We start from the raw sequence: 16,954 nt of genomic DNA on the forward strand, positions 1-16,954 counted from the left end.
TAAAGTACATCATTAACCCTGAGCACACAAAAAGCGAAGCTAAATCTTACCCATGTGTTTTTTGGTCACGGTTAAAGCTCACGAGAAGTGACAGTGTACGCACGAGTCTGTCGTTCTCTTGGTTTCCCGCCCACATGCTGAACAGTGACTGAAGCTCATACAGCACCCGCCAGCGACATCATGAAAGAGAAAGTGACTCTAGTGCGGTCTGGAGACATCTGTGAGATCATCTCACGCTGAGAGACATCAGCTGATAATTACCATCCACCAAAAAACACAGCCGAACATCAATTCATCACCAGAAACACGGCTGAATTAAGCATGACACTGTTCATCTGTTAATGTCGTCTTTAACCAAGAATACAGAAGCTGCTGGAACGTTTCATGAAATGAGATGAACGTGAACCAAGTTCCTGCAATCTTATAAATGGATTTGTGTGTGTATAGTCATACTAAAATAACAGAAAACTATTGGGGCATTAAGAAAAATAGAAGCGAGACCTTTTGTTCTCTCTCCCTTTCATGACTTTCTATCTGAAATTATTCTTTTCAAAGGTTTTGGTGTACGTTTCTTTTATCAAGGCAACGTTACATAAAAAGGATTGCTTTCATTATAGATGTTCCGGCTCTATTCATGCGTGTGTCCTCATCATCTTCGACTCAATGTTACGACTGGGATAATATAAAGTGTTTTATCGCATACATGAAACTGATACGGTTAAATTTAATATCGATCAAAGGCTCTGTACTGTATGTGTTGAGTAATTCTTCTCTTTGGTCAGCGAGGTTGAGAAAGTTAAACCTCATACAGAATCGTGACTCACTCGATGGAAAAAATCTGTAGCCTAAAATATCCTGATGTGTTCTGGAGTGATTTCGGACAAAGGAACAACAACGCAGTGCCTTTCATTCAGACGGCAAGGACACACATCAGAGCTTATTGATTTGTTAGTGCACCTCAAGCTTTTTCTTTAAAGTAATCATAAATCCAACAGGAATAAGTGTTTTACACATGTTCAAGTGACTATTAATATGCACTTGTAATCTTTAATCAGAAACATCAAGCTAATTCTCTCCCTCTCAACCACAACTCTTCACCACACGACGTCAGAGACAAAAGAGAGGTAGGACCATACTCACTGTCCAATGGCCAGGTGTTATTTAGCCCTCCCCTCCAGGCCCAATTTACAAAGCAATCAAAAAGGGATGGGCAAAATAAAGCCCCGCCCAACTTTTATTTTCTAATTGCAGAAGCCGTTTCACTTGGATATACGTCACGATACGGAAAAAAAGTCAATCGCAACTTCCGTTTTATGGTGAGTTTAAATAAATGTATGGAGAAATAGGAAATGCTATGAAATAAACTTTTAAATAGCGTCCATTAGGATCATCTGAACATGAAATAGTGAAGTGAATGTCAGCACGTCTCCTGAAGAGCTCATGAAGTGAGTAGCACTCGACTTTAATTGGTTCAAAACCATCTAGATTCGCAGAAACACTGCCATTATGAATACTCATGTGCTCTTTCACGGCTCGAATAAAAACTTCCACAGAAGAACAAATGGAGCTTGTAAAATACGTTTTCCCTTTTTTTCTTGTAAATTTGCGGTCTTTTTCTGTAATTTGACAGTAGTAACTCACTTCAGTTTTCACAAATTTACTGTGAGATTATTTTTTTACTGACATTTTAGGGAAACAGGAGCGCCAGAAATATGCCGTAAAATAAAAAAGAAGTCAGCATAAAATTACATGTTTTTTCAGTTGTTTTTTTTGCACATTTGCAGTGCTTTACTGTAATCTGAAGTTTTTACCGTATTTAAAAAATATGTAGAAAAACCTGTGAAAAAACTGTAAAATTCTTTAAAAAAAGGTCTTTACAGTGAGTTTCTCCTAAAAGCAAAACACAAAGAAGTCGATTGTTGACATGCAATTAAAGTACAGAATTAGAAATGAACATAAAAAATACACTTGAGATCATTTGGTTTCCAGAAAACGAATCAAGAAATGTTCATAATATATGTCATACATGTGGGATTTCTAGGATCTTCACTACAAGTCTATTTTTGCTTTCTAATTCATATCACTGCTCTCCATGAAAGACTTTAAGAATCTACAGATTTTCATTCGCCGTTCTTGTAATGCAGTGCAGTGGCATTGACTGCATTGTGCATACTAAACCTACAGATCAGCACCCCAACTAGTGTACTTTGTAGTCATTTGGACGGCTGCCTAAATCATCCTGCGCACCGCTGCCAAATGTCTTGTGAAACCTGCAGCTGTGCCGAGAGAGAGAGAGAGAGAGAGAGAGAGAGAGATGAGGTACTGTAGATTTAATGACAGACGGATATCACACAAGTGTTCAGTGTGTAGTATGTATAGTGTATTCAATCAAACAGTTGATGTTATGATATTTTGGCCAGAGATGGTGTGTGTGTTTGGCTTCTGTATGGTCATTAATGTGATTCTTACTGACCCAAGTCATAATAAAACACCTCCAGGTCGCTGCACACCATAAACTATATTGTTGGGTAACATTAACTTAGTTAAAATAACCCAAGATTTTTAAAGGTCCAATGTGTAATTTTTTGGGGAGGGTCTATTGACAGAAAAAATATAATATACATAACTTTGTGTTCAGAGGTGTATAAAGACATTACATATAGAACCGATATGTTTATATTACATTAGAATGAGCTATTTCTATCATACAATGCAGAATTCTCAATGTTGATTCTATACGGTAGTCCTAAACGGACAAACTGCTCCACAGAATGCATTTCGTAAATACGTTATCTCCTTCGATAAAGAAGCGAAAACGCTAAGACATCTTTGTTCTGTGTCAGCAACCGTACTCCTTTGAAAAGGAGAGGGGAGGCGTTGGTTGCAATTCGCAACCTCACCACTAGATGCCGCTAAAATTCATACACTGGACCTAGCGTATTGTATTCTGGTCTCTAGATGTGACTGAGTTCAGAAACATTCAAATGCAAGTTTTTTTTATTTGAACGAATTCCCATCAATCTTCATAAAAGCAGGTGGAGATCAAAGTCTCGCCCTGAGACACAATATTCTCATCCGCTGCGAGTCGTCTGAAATTTAAACAGAATTGAGTTCGACGCTTCTTCTCTTCAGGTGTCCCATGAGGAGTTATTATTATTTAAGATTCCTTTCATCTCAGAAATAAAAACTAGCCTTTGATTCCGGCTCAAAGAAACAAACGCAGTTATTGAAGTTTATTTATTTTCAAAGACTAAAATGTTATTTGTGATGTATTCCTGATTTAAAAAACCTGACGACAAAAGTTCAACTTTGATGTAGAAACAAAAACGACGATCGTCAAAAAGAACTGAGCAAATTTCAGGAAATTCCATCATAGCACCTGAACTGGAAGACAGCCAACATGTCAAACATTAAACACTGTCAATAAAAGATTTTTGAGCGTACACTTATAAAATATAAAGTTTGGACTGAATTATTTGCCAATATTTAAGTTGAAATAAAAACATTTTCATCAAGTCAATCCTGTAATTTCTAAAGTGAAGATACATTTTTTTTACCGAATGCATTTTGTCTCGAGTAACTAACTACAGAAACTAAAAATCCACTAATTAAGAAAAAGATTTGCATACCACAAAGTCCATGAACCCGAACCTGAAATGCTTTACTTTTCCTCCCAGCGGTGTGAATTGTCGGTTGTTAATGCTCGACTAGACAGACCTCATTCTCTCTCTCTCTCTCTCTCTCTCTCTCTCTCTCTCTGTGTGTGTGTGTAACTGATAACAGAGGTTGTCAGACACACATGTCGAGCAAGAGTAATGAGACAGGACATGTCAACCTCACCCGACAGGAGAAACCAGAAAATGAGAAGACTTGACCTTATATAAAGTATGTGTGTATACGTGTGTGATACTCCAAACTCCAGCCAACAGCCTTGAATATTATTTTAACCTTAAAACTAATCAACAAATACCAGATAATCTTAAAAATAAAGGTTTCAAAAAGGTCTTAAAGGGATACTTCACCCAGAAAATTTAATTCTGTCATTATTTACTCACCTTCCAGTTGTTGCAAATCTGTATAAATGTCTTTGTTCTGGTGAATACAGAGAAAGATATTTGGAAGTATGCTTATAACCAGACAGATTTTACATTGACATTATGAAAAAAAAAATGGTAACCAAAAGTGGCTCAGAACTGTTGTCCTTCAAAATGTCTTCTTTTGTGTTCAACAGAACAAAAAAATGATAAAGTAATTTTCCCACTATGGGAGTCAACGGGGGTCAAATTCTGTCTGTTCTGCATTCTTCCAAATATCCTTCTGTGTGTACATCAGAACAAAGACCTTCATACAGATTTGTCACAGGTCGAAGGTGAGTAAATGATGACAGAATTGTTTCCCTTTGAACATCTTTATTTCTTATAGTGTCCAGTTTAAATTTCCATTTGCTCTTCATTTCTATCTTGGATCTTCAGTGAGAAACAATTGATCTTTAATTTCTTCTTATTTGATTTCCTCTGTGATTTATTTCCTGTCTAATAGCGCAGCACTAACCACAGACGTTCATCTCTCCATCTACTGAATATATCACTTCATATTCCTTTAATACAACCGTAAGCTTCACATTTCTAAACCCTTAAATATAAAGGTGCTAAGGTTTTTCACAGTGATGCCATGTAGAACCAAAGCCTCTTTAAAGAACCATCTCTTTCTTGATTATTTATAATTCAAAGAACCTTTTTTTGACACAATGCAGAGAAAGGTTCTCCAGATGTTAAAGGTTCTTCTATGTCAACGAAGAACCCTTTTAAAGTACCTTTTTTAAGAGTTTAGTTCAAACTTTCCAGAACTCTTGAGCACCTCTAACTATCGACTCGCAATTTCAAACAAATTGTGATCACGTAACAAAATCAAAACTTTTATAACATCATGTGTAGATGAAGAAGTTCAGGGTCTGAGAACCCATCCGAGGTCTGAGCTTCACTTTTAACATGCGTTTCTGTTCTCTCCAGTAGATTTGAGCTGTAGATGTGACGTGTGTCGCAGTTAAAGCAGGTTTGATGTCACGAACACATTTAAGCACTCACTATGACATGATCTACAGGCTTTCAGGAGCTTAAAGACATCTAGAGGAGACTCTGAGAGAACAGATTCATTCCGGACTCAAGGACATGCTAACAGATGCATGTCGGTTAATTGTCTTTGGAATAATGCCACGCATGCATCACTGAAACAAGTCTGCTGCCTTAATAGACGGCTATGAAAACACAGAGTGAATGAACGCTCGGACTCAGAGACTCGTGGGAGGGTTAAACGCTCATCTGTTCTCCACATCGGGTTTCATGTGGAGGTCTGTGGCATCTTTCATCATGTTGCCCTTGGCGATGGACATCATCCGCACACCTCAAGCTTTACAGTAGCAAACAATGCAGTAGGCATTTATAAAATAACTTGCATCTCTTCTGTAGATGACACCGTATGTGTGGGTGTTTTACTTTGACTGAGCCACATTGTAAAAAATAGTCTGATGATACACAAAACTCACAATTAATTGACTTGCTTCTTAAGAAGATATTTTGAAGAACGCGATAATCAAACAACATTGAACATCATTGCATGGAGACAAAGCCACTACATTTCTCAAAATAGCTTCTTTTGTGTTTCACTGAAAGAGTCATGTATAGGTTCACAACCACATGAGGGAAAATAAATGACAGATTTTTACATTTGGGTCAATATAACAAAATAAAGGTTTTGAGTATCGAGTAAATTCTGCCTGTGTGAATCCCTCTGTGTTGTGGCGCCCCCTAGTGTTCACACTACAAAAGTAACAGACTGAATTTAACAGAATCACGTGACTCTCCGAAATCAATATTTTAATAAAATGTAAAAAGGAACCGCTGCTGGACATCTGGAATTTCTTTGTGGAGACAAAGTGTAGGATTGTGTTTTTTGTTGGCAGTTTAAAGCAAACCATGACTTGGAAATTGATCATTTTTTGAGCGTTTGGACCCGGAAACGCTATACAGTTTGGCCTTCCATATATGGTCCTGCGATACGTCAGGCTTAAAGTACTCTTGAACCGGAAGTTGAGATAGTTTGTATTTCCGCGTTCGGACATATTTCTGAGTGAAAAGGAATTTCAAAGGAGATAATGCGAGTTTTTCACTGCGATTTGATTGGATGTATAAAAACAGCTCTAGCATTTTTAAATGAAACTGCGAGCAGACTGACAGCTGAAGGGGAGGAGTTAACGGATGCTCCGCCCAGCCGTCTGATTAAGATGGATACTCATTTCAGGGCGGAAGTGCATTTTCAGATTTTAACTGAAGATTATGAGGTTACATGAATTTTAAAAAGAAAATGAGCCACATAAGCTATTTACTATAAACGCTGCAATATTGCATGAAAAAAGAAGAACTGTCTTTTTAAATTTCACTGGGACTTTAACAAAAATGTATTGAAGTGGGTTATAATACTACGGCTTATATCAGCAGAACACCTGAGATGTTTATTAAAAAATATACAGAGTCAAATTAATTCTTTGTCATTTTAAATTATGCATAAGTACAAGTCATCACAGTTAAAGAACAGAGGACGAGAGAGAGAGAGAGAGAGAGAGAGGTGCTATATAAATCACAGCCTTGTTAATATTACATGAGGTTCTGTCAACAGCTTCCGACTCTTTAAACCTGATCTTCAAGGTCACATTAAACACATCATCACACTCTCACAGATAAAACGATCCTGTTTTTTTCGAGGGGTTGCCAGGGTGTTGCTATGCAGATGCTGAGGTAGAATAAAAGAGCAAGAATAAAATCAAAATCATGCAGAACTTTGCACAAACATGAAGAAATCTTTTAAGGCTGCATACTTTAATCTGACCCAACATTACAAGGCTTTTCACGACATGACGGTGATATCGACCCGGAGGAAGACGAGAAACACGAGTCTTTGCTTTGACGGTGAAAAAGGATCGGGGTTTACTGGAGGTTCAGGAAGTGACCGCTGCTTCTATTCTGCCCCAGAAAATCAATCTGTCCGTGTGTTTGGCACATCCACATGAAACTCTGCGCTTTTAAAAATCTCCACTGTGGATCGACGGACAATCCTGATCCACATGTTTCTCCGGATTATTCGTTGAGGTTGATAATAAAGAGCACAGAGACTCACACATTTAAATCTCCACAAGCATTTGTATAAATATACTGAAGGGCTATGAAGCGATACTTTGGCAAATATATTCTCGGCCTTTAGAGGAAAGCAGAACATAATTCACTCAAGTTTATAAGAGTCTGACTCACAACACCGGCGAGAAAACCTTGAGATCAGCAACAAACTAAACGTCTCTATCGCAGGCGGCCAGCGCTTGTTTCATAAGCGAGAAAGAGCCGACTGGAACACTGAAGATTTTCAACATCACCAAATGAGAACAGACACAAAACTGTGGTTTTATTTTCAGAGGTACAATGATAAATAACTGTGATAAACTGATCCTCAAAATAACACACAATGCTGGTTTTGATTTGCAATGCTGAACATTAAGAATAAATGACTTCTGATTGGTGTTAGATAAAGAGAGAAGAACGCTTCATCATCTGTGATGCCTCAGAAACACCTTGTTTATATAGTCCATGACCCTCACAATAACACCACAACAACGATAAGTGATCTCCACAATATCCCCTCTATCTACCAAACCTCACTTTTCTCCAGTCTTCTCCAACTCCAACCGTATAATCTCATCTTTCTCCACACAGTCTCTCTTTTTCTCTTTGTTCCCCACACAACCTCACCTCTCTCTCTCTCTCTCTCTCTCTCCAATGATCTCAACACAATCTTCCTTGTCTACACTAAATCTCACTCTCAAACAATCTCAACTCTTTCTTCACATAATCTCACATTTCTCCACACAATCTTAACTTTCTCCAATGTTCTCCATACAATTCACCTCTCTCCAATGTTCTACTCAACACAATTTTACCATTTCTCAACACAATCTCACTATTTCTCAACACAATCTTACATCTCTTCAATAATCTCTACACAATCTCAACTCTCCAATGTTCGCCGAACAATCTCACCATTTCTCAACACAATCTCACCTCTTTTCAATATTCTCTACACAATCTCACCACTTCTCAAACAATCTCACCATTTCTCAACACAATCTCACCTCTTTTCAATATTCTCTACACAATCTCACCACTTCTCAAACAATCTCACCATTTCTCAACACAATCTCACCTCTTTTCAATATTCTCTACACAATCTCACCCTTTCTCAACACAATCTCACTATTTCTCAACACAATCTTACATCTCTTCAATAATCGCTACACAATCTCACCTCTCCAATGTTCGCCGAACAATCTCACCATTTCTCAACACAATCTCACCTCTTTTTAATACTCTCTACACAATCTCACCCTTTCTCAACACAATCTCGCCTCTCTCCAAACAATCTCACCTCTCTCTCCATTAAAGATTAAATATTTCTTAAAACAATCTCATCCTCAACACAATCTCACCATTTCTCAGCACAATTTTACATCTCTTCAATAATCGCTACACAATCTCACCTCTCCGATGTTCGCCGAACAATCTCACCATTTCTCAACACAATCTCACCTCTTCTCAATATTCTCTACACAATCTCACCCTTTCTCAACACAATCTCGCCTCTCTTCCACGATCTCCAAACAATCTCAACTTTCTCAACACAATCTCACCTCTCTCCATTGTTCAGGCCCACAGTCCTTCCCTGAAAACTTGCACTCGAGCAGCATGTCTTCCATGCGGTGACGTGTGCGGTTGTAGAACTCCGCCAGGCTGAATCGAGAGCCCTGTCGGTCGGGTTCCGGTGCCAGAGGTATCCCAGGGGCCATGTTGTCCTCGTACCCCAGCAGAGGACCCATGAAGAGCAGGTCGCTGTAACTGAGCTGCGAGCGGCGGATCATATTATAATTACATAGCGTGATGGCAGGGTAGGTCATGTTTTTAGCGTTGCGCTCATCCAGCATGGTGACGTGATCGTACTGGAGATAATAGATGACCCGATCGACCACCTGTACGACAAACATGGAGACGGCCATCAGGAAGACAACCGCCCACAACCCCTGTCTGACACTGAACTTATTGTCCGCCGCAAAGATGTGGTTGGCACCGTGGACAGAGCAGCCGTCCAAAAACGTGGGTAGACTGATATCGGGCACCTCCTCGTCTTCAACCCCGTCGCATGGGTCCAGCTCGTCGGGGTCCTCTGTGTATCGCCCATTATCTCCATCCTTTGACCACACCACCCGCTTGTAGTGGTCGTCGAAGCTGTCTTTGCGCGAGCCGTGGGCCGACTCGTCGTCAGTGCTGAAGGAGATGGTGCATGTGATCCGTACCATGACTGAAGGGTAAATCCAGAAGCCAAGTAGACAGAGTTGAAACTAATGCGATTTTGACTCCACAGAGGTCAGAATCCAAATCTTCAGCCTACCCACGATGTGAATAGAGTCGGAGGAACATCCTCATCTTAACATCAGGACATCTGCAGGATGTAATGTACCCCCGGCCCCTGAACTCCCTCCCATAGATAGGGAATACTCCCCGAGCACAGCCTCCATCTGATGTCAGCACCGGATCAACTTTCAGCGCCCGGCCTGAAATAATTGACCGGGTTTTAATTATGTCACAGGACACCGGCAACAATCCAGGCCATTTGTGTAAAAAGATTTAAACTTCAAGACCGAAGAAGGTCGTGGGATTTTTACTGACTGATAAGCAGCATTTACACCCGGTGTGTCTCAATAAAAAGTAAACAGCAAACGCAAAAAAATAAGCACAGATATCTGCTCATCAACAAACACACGAGGGAGTTTAAAACCAGGTTGTGATATGAAGACGGTTGCATGTTTAGTTCTGGTTTATTAAAGAAAATGTTAGATTTAAGTAAGTTTGTGTTTAAAACCAGCTAAAATAATCTGCCAATGGGGAAAGAAAAACCAACTTGAATTAAGTTTTAATTTTTCTTACTTTCCCAATGTTTATTTTTCTTAACATTTTGGCATATATCGCTTGAGATAAATGATTAAGTTGATGTTTAAATCAAGAAGAAAAATCTAAGAATCTTGAGAATCTAAAGCTGAGAAAGTGCAGTGTTGAGCTGAACTTCATGTTGATCTCAGATGAAAACTATACTAAGCTTGTTTAAATGTGCTGTAAGTGAAGTTTTCTTTCTGTACAGTAGGTTTAGATTTGAGACACACTGTCACCAATAGTGATCTATAATGTCTGCTCTGTTCATTGATGTCATTGACAGCTCTGATGGGTTTCATCTTCGGTTCTCTGATCGGAGAAAAATTGATCCCGTTTTACAGACTTCTACAGAAATGTGTGTGGGTGTGAGATGAACTCTGAGGTTTGGCTGATCTGTGTTTTGTGAGAACAGTTACGAAATCAAATGATGTAGAACAGATGAGTAGCCTACATGGAGTAAGTCTCTCTCTCGACATTCTCTCTCTCGCCCTCTCTCTTTCTCTATCTCTCTCTCCATCTCTCTCTCTCTCTCTCTCTCTCTCTCTATCTCTCTCTCTCTCTTCTCTCTCTCTCACCCTTCTCTCTATCTCTCTCACCCTTCTCTCTATCTCTCTCGCCCTTTTCTCTCTCTCTCTCTCTCTCTCTCTCTCTCTCTCTCTCTCTCTCTCTTTCACCCTTCTCTCTCTTTTTATCTCCCTCTCTCTCTCTCAACCTTCTCTCTCTCTCTATCTCTCTCGCCCTTTTCTCTCTCTCTATATCTCTCTCTCACCCTTCTCTCTCTCTCTCTCTCTCTCTCTCCCTCGCCCTTCTCTCTCTATCTATCTCTCTCTCTCACCCTTTTTTCTCTCTCTCTCTATCTCTCTCTCTCGCCCTTCTCTCTCTCTTTATCTCTCTCTCTCTCTCTCAGCACACTCTGCAAAAATGCATTTCTTACTATTTGTGTCTTATTTTCCAGTACATATATCTTATTCTTAAATCAAGAGCAAAACAACTTATTAATAACTTAATTTTTATTCTTATTATCTGAAAAAAAATTACAACACATTTTTAAAATAAAAAAATCATGAAATAAAAATAAACATAAAAAATACCATGTATTCTAATCCATATGTATGATAGATTTTATATTTCCGTTTATTTTTCTTTAAAGCTGCTTTGAGACAATGCAACATTGTAAAACAAACACTTCTAAAATAAACCTGAATTAAACCATTTAGAAAAAAAAATGTTTTTCATTTGTATTTACTGGCCACCATCAACCAGCAAACTTAAGCTTCAGATTGAAATGAAAACACTTTTTTGTGTGATTAGCAGCACGTCTTATTTAACAAATATCAACACTTTTTAAATCTTATTCAGCTGTGAATAATTCAACTATAATCCTCATTGTTTGTGTGTCCAGCAGATGGCAGTGTTGTCCAGCGTATCTGTGTGTCTCAGTGATATGTTTCTCTGTGTGATGATTTCACAGCACTTGAAATGCAATCACTCTGATTGCCTGAAGCCCAGCAGCGGGAAATGAATTCTCAACACCTATATGTTTCTCAGGTTACGCTCAACGGGATTCTCCACGGTACATTCAATTTCCCTTCACTCCTGTGAGAAAGTGTGAAAGCAAACAGTGTTTCTAAAGACGAGTGAACTAAAAGAATGCCATCACTTATCTGAAGCAAGAACTCATGCCTTGAAATTCCACAGTATCATTCAGACCACCCTAGCAACCACACTGCGTCCCTCAAATGGCCTTAGCAACCCCACATTATCACCCAGAGTGCCTAAGTATCCGCACAGCATCACTCACAACATGTGCAACATCAAAGCAACACCCATAATGCTTTAGGCAACAATGAAGCATCACTCAGAACGCCTTAGCAACCACACAGAATCAATCAGGAGGCATGTGCAACCACACAGCAACACCCAGAATTCTTTGTTGTAGACAAGACCAGCTCATTCGAGTCCGAAGTCTGACCGAGTCTGAGTCAAGACAGAGTCCAGAGAAGGTCGAGTGCAGGTCAAGACCGGGTACAGAGAGGGTTGAGTCCGAGTCAAGACCCAGTCCAGAGAGGGTCGAGTCTGAGTCAAGACCGAGTCCAGAGAGGGTCGAGTCTGAGTCAAGACCGAGTCCAGAGAGGGTCGAGTCTGAGTCAAGACCAAGTCCAAAGAGGGTCGAGTCTGAGTCAAGACCAAGTCCAGAGAGGGTCGAGTGCGAGTCCTAGGACAAGACCTATAGAAATGTTCAAGAATATGTTAAATGTTTGGTGGAAACAATAAATCTGCCACAGAGCTCATTGAGTGCATTAAATATACCATGACATATAAACTGTGTTTTATTTACTTAGACCGATATTAGTTTAAAAATATTATTAGTTGAGGGTAAAAAAGGCCACATAGTATGTCATTTGTATGTGTTGTTAATGTATTTTATTACAATTAGGACTTCCCCCTGACCAAAGAAATGTCGCATGTCGAATTTTCACATGGAAATAAATTTAAATGACACTCTGAGTTGAATGATTTGAAAACAGTAAGATAATGTAGCAAAGAAAACATTAAAATAATGATAATCGCATCAGTTTTGTACACACAATAATCAGCATTAATGTGATCAGTGTTTGCTTTAGTTGGGCTCTTGGACCTTGCCTTTTGTTAAATCAATTCGCCTGGGTTGTATATTAGTGTTTTAAAAACACTTGTGCATTGAGAAAGACAGAGATGCTTTTACAAAAGTTGGGGTTGTTCTCATGGAAATTGTCAGGCTGTCATAAAATGTTGTAGTTTTAAGCTGTATTTATCAACACTCGTCATAAAAACCCTCAACAATTGTGAAAATTGCTAAATAATTCAGATAAACAGATCAACTGCAATCACACCCAGCATGCATTGCAGCATGAAGCTTTCTTTTGTTGATTGTCATTGTTGAGTTTCATATGCAGATTCTTGATGTCGTTGTGTGTTAAAGTGGTTTAGCAGATTGGGAATATGTAAATTCCTAAAACAATCACAGTATATCAAACTACTGATCCACAGAGCTGACACATTAATAAAACAAACACAATTATTAACAGTGATCCAAACAACTTCAAAATGTATAAATTACCATTCAGAAGTTATCATCTCTTTACCGCAACTAATGTATTGGAACACACAGTTATGGCTGAAGGAAACCTTATTTAACTTTCAAATTTAAGAGCTCAACTAAAGCTAAAAAAGATCACAATAATGGTGCAGGTACAAAAGTGATACTGATTCAATGCAATGAACTTTGACAAATCATACATTTTTAACCTTGATTCAATGGTTGCTTGCTATATTACTGCAAATCATCAAATCATCTTCAAATTATTCAACTCAGTTTGTTTCAAAGTGTCTCAATTAATATATTTCAATGTGATATTGAAACTAGTCTGATTAACTTGAAATTTCTATTTCAAGTTATGAGACGCCACGAAAAGCCATAGAAACAACTTTCATTTTTGGCCCCTAAAGGGACGTATTTTCTATGTATTAAATATTTTTGATGGGACTCGAGTGGACTCGGGCATAATGCAATTCCGAACGAGTCGAGACCGAGTCAAAATGCACACAAGTCCATGACAAGACCAAGACCATAAAAACAGGGTCTCGAGACCGAGTTCAAGACCGAGTCCGAGTCTTGAGACTTCAATAGCAACACTCAAAACACCTAAGTAACCACATAGTACCACCCAGACCACCTTAGCAAACACAATTCTCAACATAAAAAACTTTAAGTATGCCATGCATTTTACATCTCATGTGATGCGATACAGTGCAGATGTGAGTGATGTCATCAACAGACACCAGAGGGCAGTAGAGACGCTGTTGCGCTGCGGCTGTCCCTCTAGGGCGGGTACCTCATTGAAAGCAGGAGGAGATGGACCATCATTTCTACTCATGACCCTCTCAACCAACAGCTATGATAGACCTGTCGTTACCATGGATACTGCCAGTCGAGTGAGAACGCGCACAGACCCATTACACACATACACACACGTATGTAATTTGATTGAAGTACTGCTGTGAGATATGACATCCACTAACATCTGACCAGGCCTGCTGGGCACTAAACACATTATTTAACAGGAGGAGGTGTGTGAATGTTTATGAACGCTGAATTAATGAAGCCGGCTGTTGTCCAGTGGCACTGATCCAGAGTCAGACACCAGACCAGAGATGAATGAACGACGCATCACAATCACACAACTCAGTACTGTAACATTACAAGCTAAGTTTGCACTTAAGTAAATGTTAAGTGAAATGTACTTTTATTTTTGTTAATTGTTTTAAAAATAGCAGATTATTCAGTTAAATCAATTTTATATTAAATTTGTATTTATTAGTTTTTCTATGCAATTCTATTCTAATAATATATTATATAAAGCTGCAAAATATTGAAGAAACACATAATTTGCAACTTCCTAAATAATTTGATATGCATATGTGACACTTTAAAAATTAACATTCGTAAAATAAATGTAATTCATATCCAAACATTACACATTAAATATTTTCATTTTTTTTATTTTATATTTAGTTAATTTTATTTATTAAGCTAAATAACTAATCAATTTTTCTTATTTTTTACAATGTTCCACATTTACATTGTGTACTTTCTCTTGAATTCGAACCTCTGTCCTCTGTTGCTACACAAACACTTTCAGTAATAATAGAAATGTGACTCTATATTTCATATTTTACTCTGTTTCAATATAATCACTTTGATTCAGGGATGTTTATAAACTGGGCGGGGCCATGGTCGCCCCCTAGTGGTCATCTTGAACTCTCTCCACTAAAGCTGCTGTGTTTAACATTCTTTAACACCGTCAGGTCAAGCAACCCATGGCTTTGGATGACCCCAGACTGTCTGAGGGCCTGACCTCAATAGAGTTGCGTTACAATGACACATTCCACTTATAATATTTTTCATTTTTACATTTTAGGCATTTGGCAGATGCTTTTATCCAAAGTGACTTACATTGCTTTATCCTATACATTTCACATAGGTATTTGCAATCCCCTGGGATCGAACCAACAACCTAACGCAATGCTCTTACCACTGAGCTACAGGAAAGCTATAATATAAACATCACAGAAGTTTTGAGTGTCTATTGCATTGCAAAGCAAACACAAACAGAGTTGAGGAGTGCAGAGACGATGTGATTATAAAAACATCTGCGGTAGGAGCCGCAGGGGACCCGTGTCGCTTTAAATGTGCTGCTTCGATGGCGTGGCACGCTCGTGATATGAACCTGTGCATTGAGGTTAGACATGCATCTTCTCAGACTGTCTGCCTCGGAAATCATAACAACAGCACAGTGTGAATAAAAAAACGAACGCTTACGTTTGCTCAACGTTGATTCAACGTTTTTTCAACGTTATTGATTATTCAATGTTACAATATAACACAAAAATGACTGTTATCAGAACATGATATATAATCACATATAATTTATCAGTTGCTTGTCCAGAAAGATTAAATGTAGCCGGTTAAAATTCCCTCTCATCTGGTGCAGCTCTCTCAAAGCGGCGGTAACACTGACAGCGTTTTGTATTTAAAGCTCTATCTATCAAACTCAAGCTCACTCGCAAACGCTTTCAAAGAAAAAGTGTGCTTGTCTACATCAATACAGAGTGTTTGTGTGCTGTCTGTGAAGAACATGCGGAGCGATTTCAGCTGACAAACAGGCCGGCGTCGTGATGGATTAAACAGAAATAACGTCGGTTAGTGTCGCGTCTTTCCTCACGTGCGCTGAAATCGATATCTTAATGGGGGATTTGTGTGATACAGGTGATGCTAGAAAGGATTGCTCATTGAAGTCTAAATGATGTGTTGCTATGCGGTTGACAAAGCGTTGCTTGGTGGTTGCTGAAGCGTTTTATGAGAAATCACACCATTTGAACATCACTCACGTTCGCAGGAAAAACGCTTTCTGGATCTTAAAGACATAGTTCACCTAAAAATAAAAATTCAAACATCGTTTATCAACTCTCATGTAGTTGTAAACCTGTATGCGAGTCTTTCTTCAGTGGAACACAAAAGAGGACATTTAGAGTAATGTCTTCATGCAATGTAAGTCAATGGTTGAACATTCTTCAAAATATCTCCTTTTGTTTTCTGCAGAAGAAAGAAAGTCATATAGGGTTTGACATGACCTTTACGACCTTCCGTAGCTATATGTGTGTAACGTCAGATGGATGAATTCGTTATTTCTGATCAGCTTTAAAAGCTCTTATGTAATGCAGAGATAGCAAAAATCTTCTCTCTTCTAACACTGGGCACATAAAAATCTCAAGAGCCCCACTACAAATGCTGAAATGTTGTGATGTAGTTAATGGAGATGATGACAGCGGATCTGTCCTGTGTTCTGCTTCTTCCAATGCAAATGAACATTTCAATGACATCGTTCTATCAAACCATATGATAATGGACAAGTCTGACGTCTGGACTCACGAGGGAAACTAAAAGCGCACGGCTTCCTGTTAAAAACATCAAAACATGTCAAAAACCAACCTCTTATTCAACACATTTCTAATCTGTATTGTATTACGAGTAATCCCTCAAATTGTATCAATTCTTTTTGTAACGCAGTGTGTTATTCGTCCCTGCGGCGAGCGGTTCAAAGTCAAACTCAATTCGTCGTACTCCACATCACAGTCACATCAGACTAATTCATCCCAGCACGACACCTGCGGGATTAACACACGACAAGCGGCGCGTTTATGATGGGATGTGCCAATTTCCCTGGAGAGTTTGTAAACATCATTCGTGGCAAATGAGCGATTAGCAGTTCAAACTTCATCAGCTCTCAACGGTAAGCAAACACACACGCTACTGAAAAAATGACATCATTACTAATCAATAAAATATATGATACGCTTCATTAAAACACAAAGAAATATCACACCGGATT

The 16,954-nt window shown here is 38.8% G+C and overlaps 1 protein-coding gene across 3 annotated transcripts in view; it reads right to left on the minus strand.

Annotated features, from left to right (window-relative positions):
* Window positions 1–16,954, minus strand: part of asic1b (acid-sensing (proton-gated) ion channel 1b) — a 120,771-nt gene that overhangs the window by 25,513 nt on the left and 78,304 nt on the right. For 2 of the 3 annotated variants that reach the window (XM_056758193.1, XM_056758192.1), the window contains exon 1: window positions 8,729–9,413. The exons of the other annotated variant lie outside the window; for it this stretch is intronic. In XM_056758193.1, coding sequence (XP_056614171.1) covers window positions 8,729–9,391 — 663 coding nt within the window. In that variant the 5' untranslated portion in view covers window positions 9,392–9,413. Of the gene's footprint in view, window positions 1–8,728; window positions 9,414–16,954 lie in introns of those variants that run through there. 3 annotated transcript variants of the gene reach the window in all.

Source organism: Triplophysa dalaica, chromosome 10, assembly GCF_015846415.1.
Source record: "Triplophysa dalaica isolate WHDGS20190420 chromosome 10, ASM1584641v1, whole genome shotgun sequence".
NCBI classification, from domain to species: Eukaryota; Metazoa; Chordata; class Actinopteri; order Cypriniformes; family Nemacheilidae; genus Triplophysa; species Triplophysa dalaica.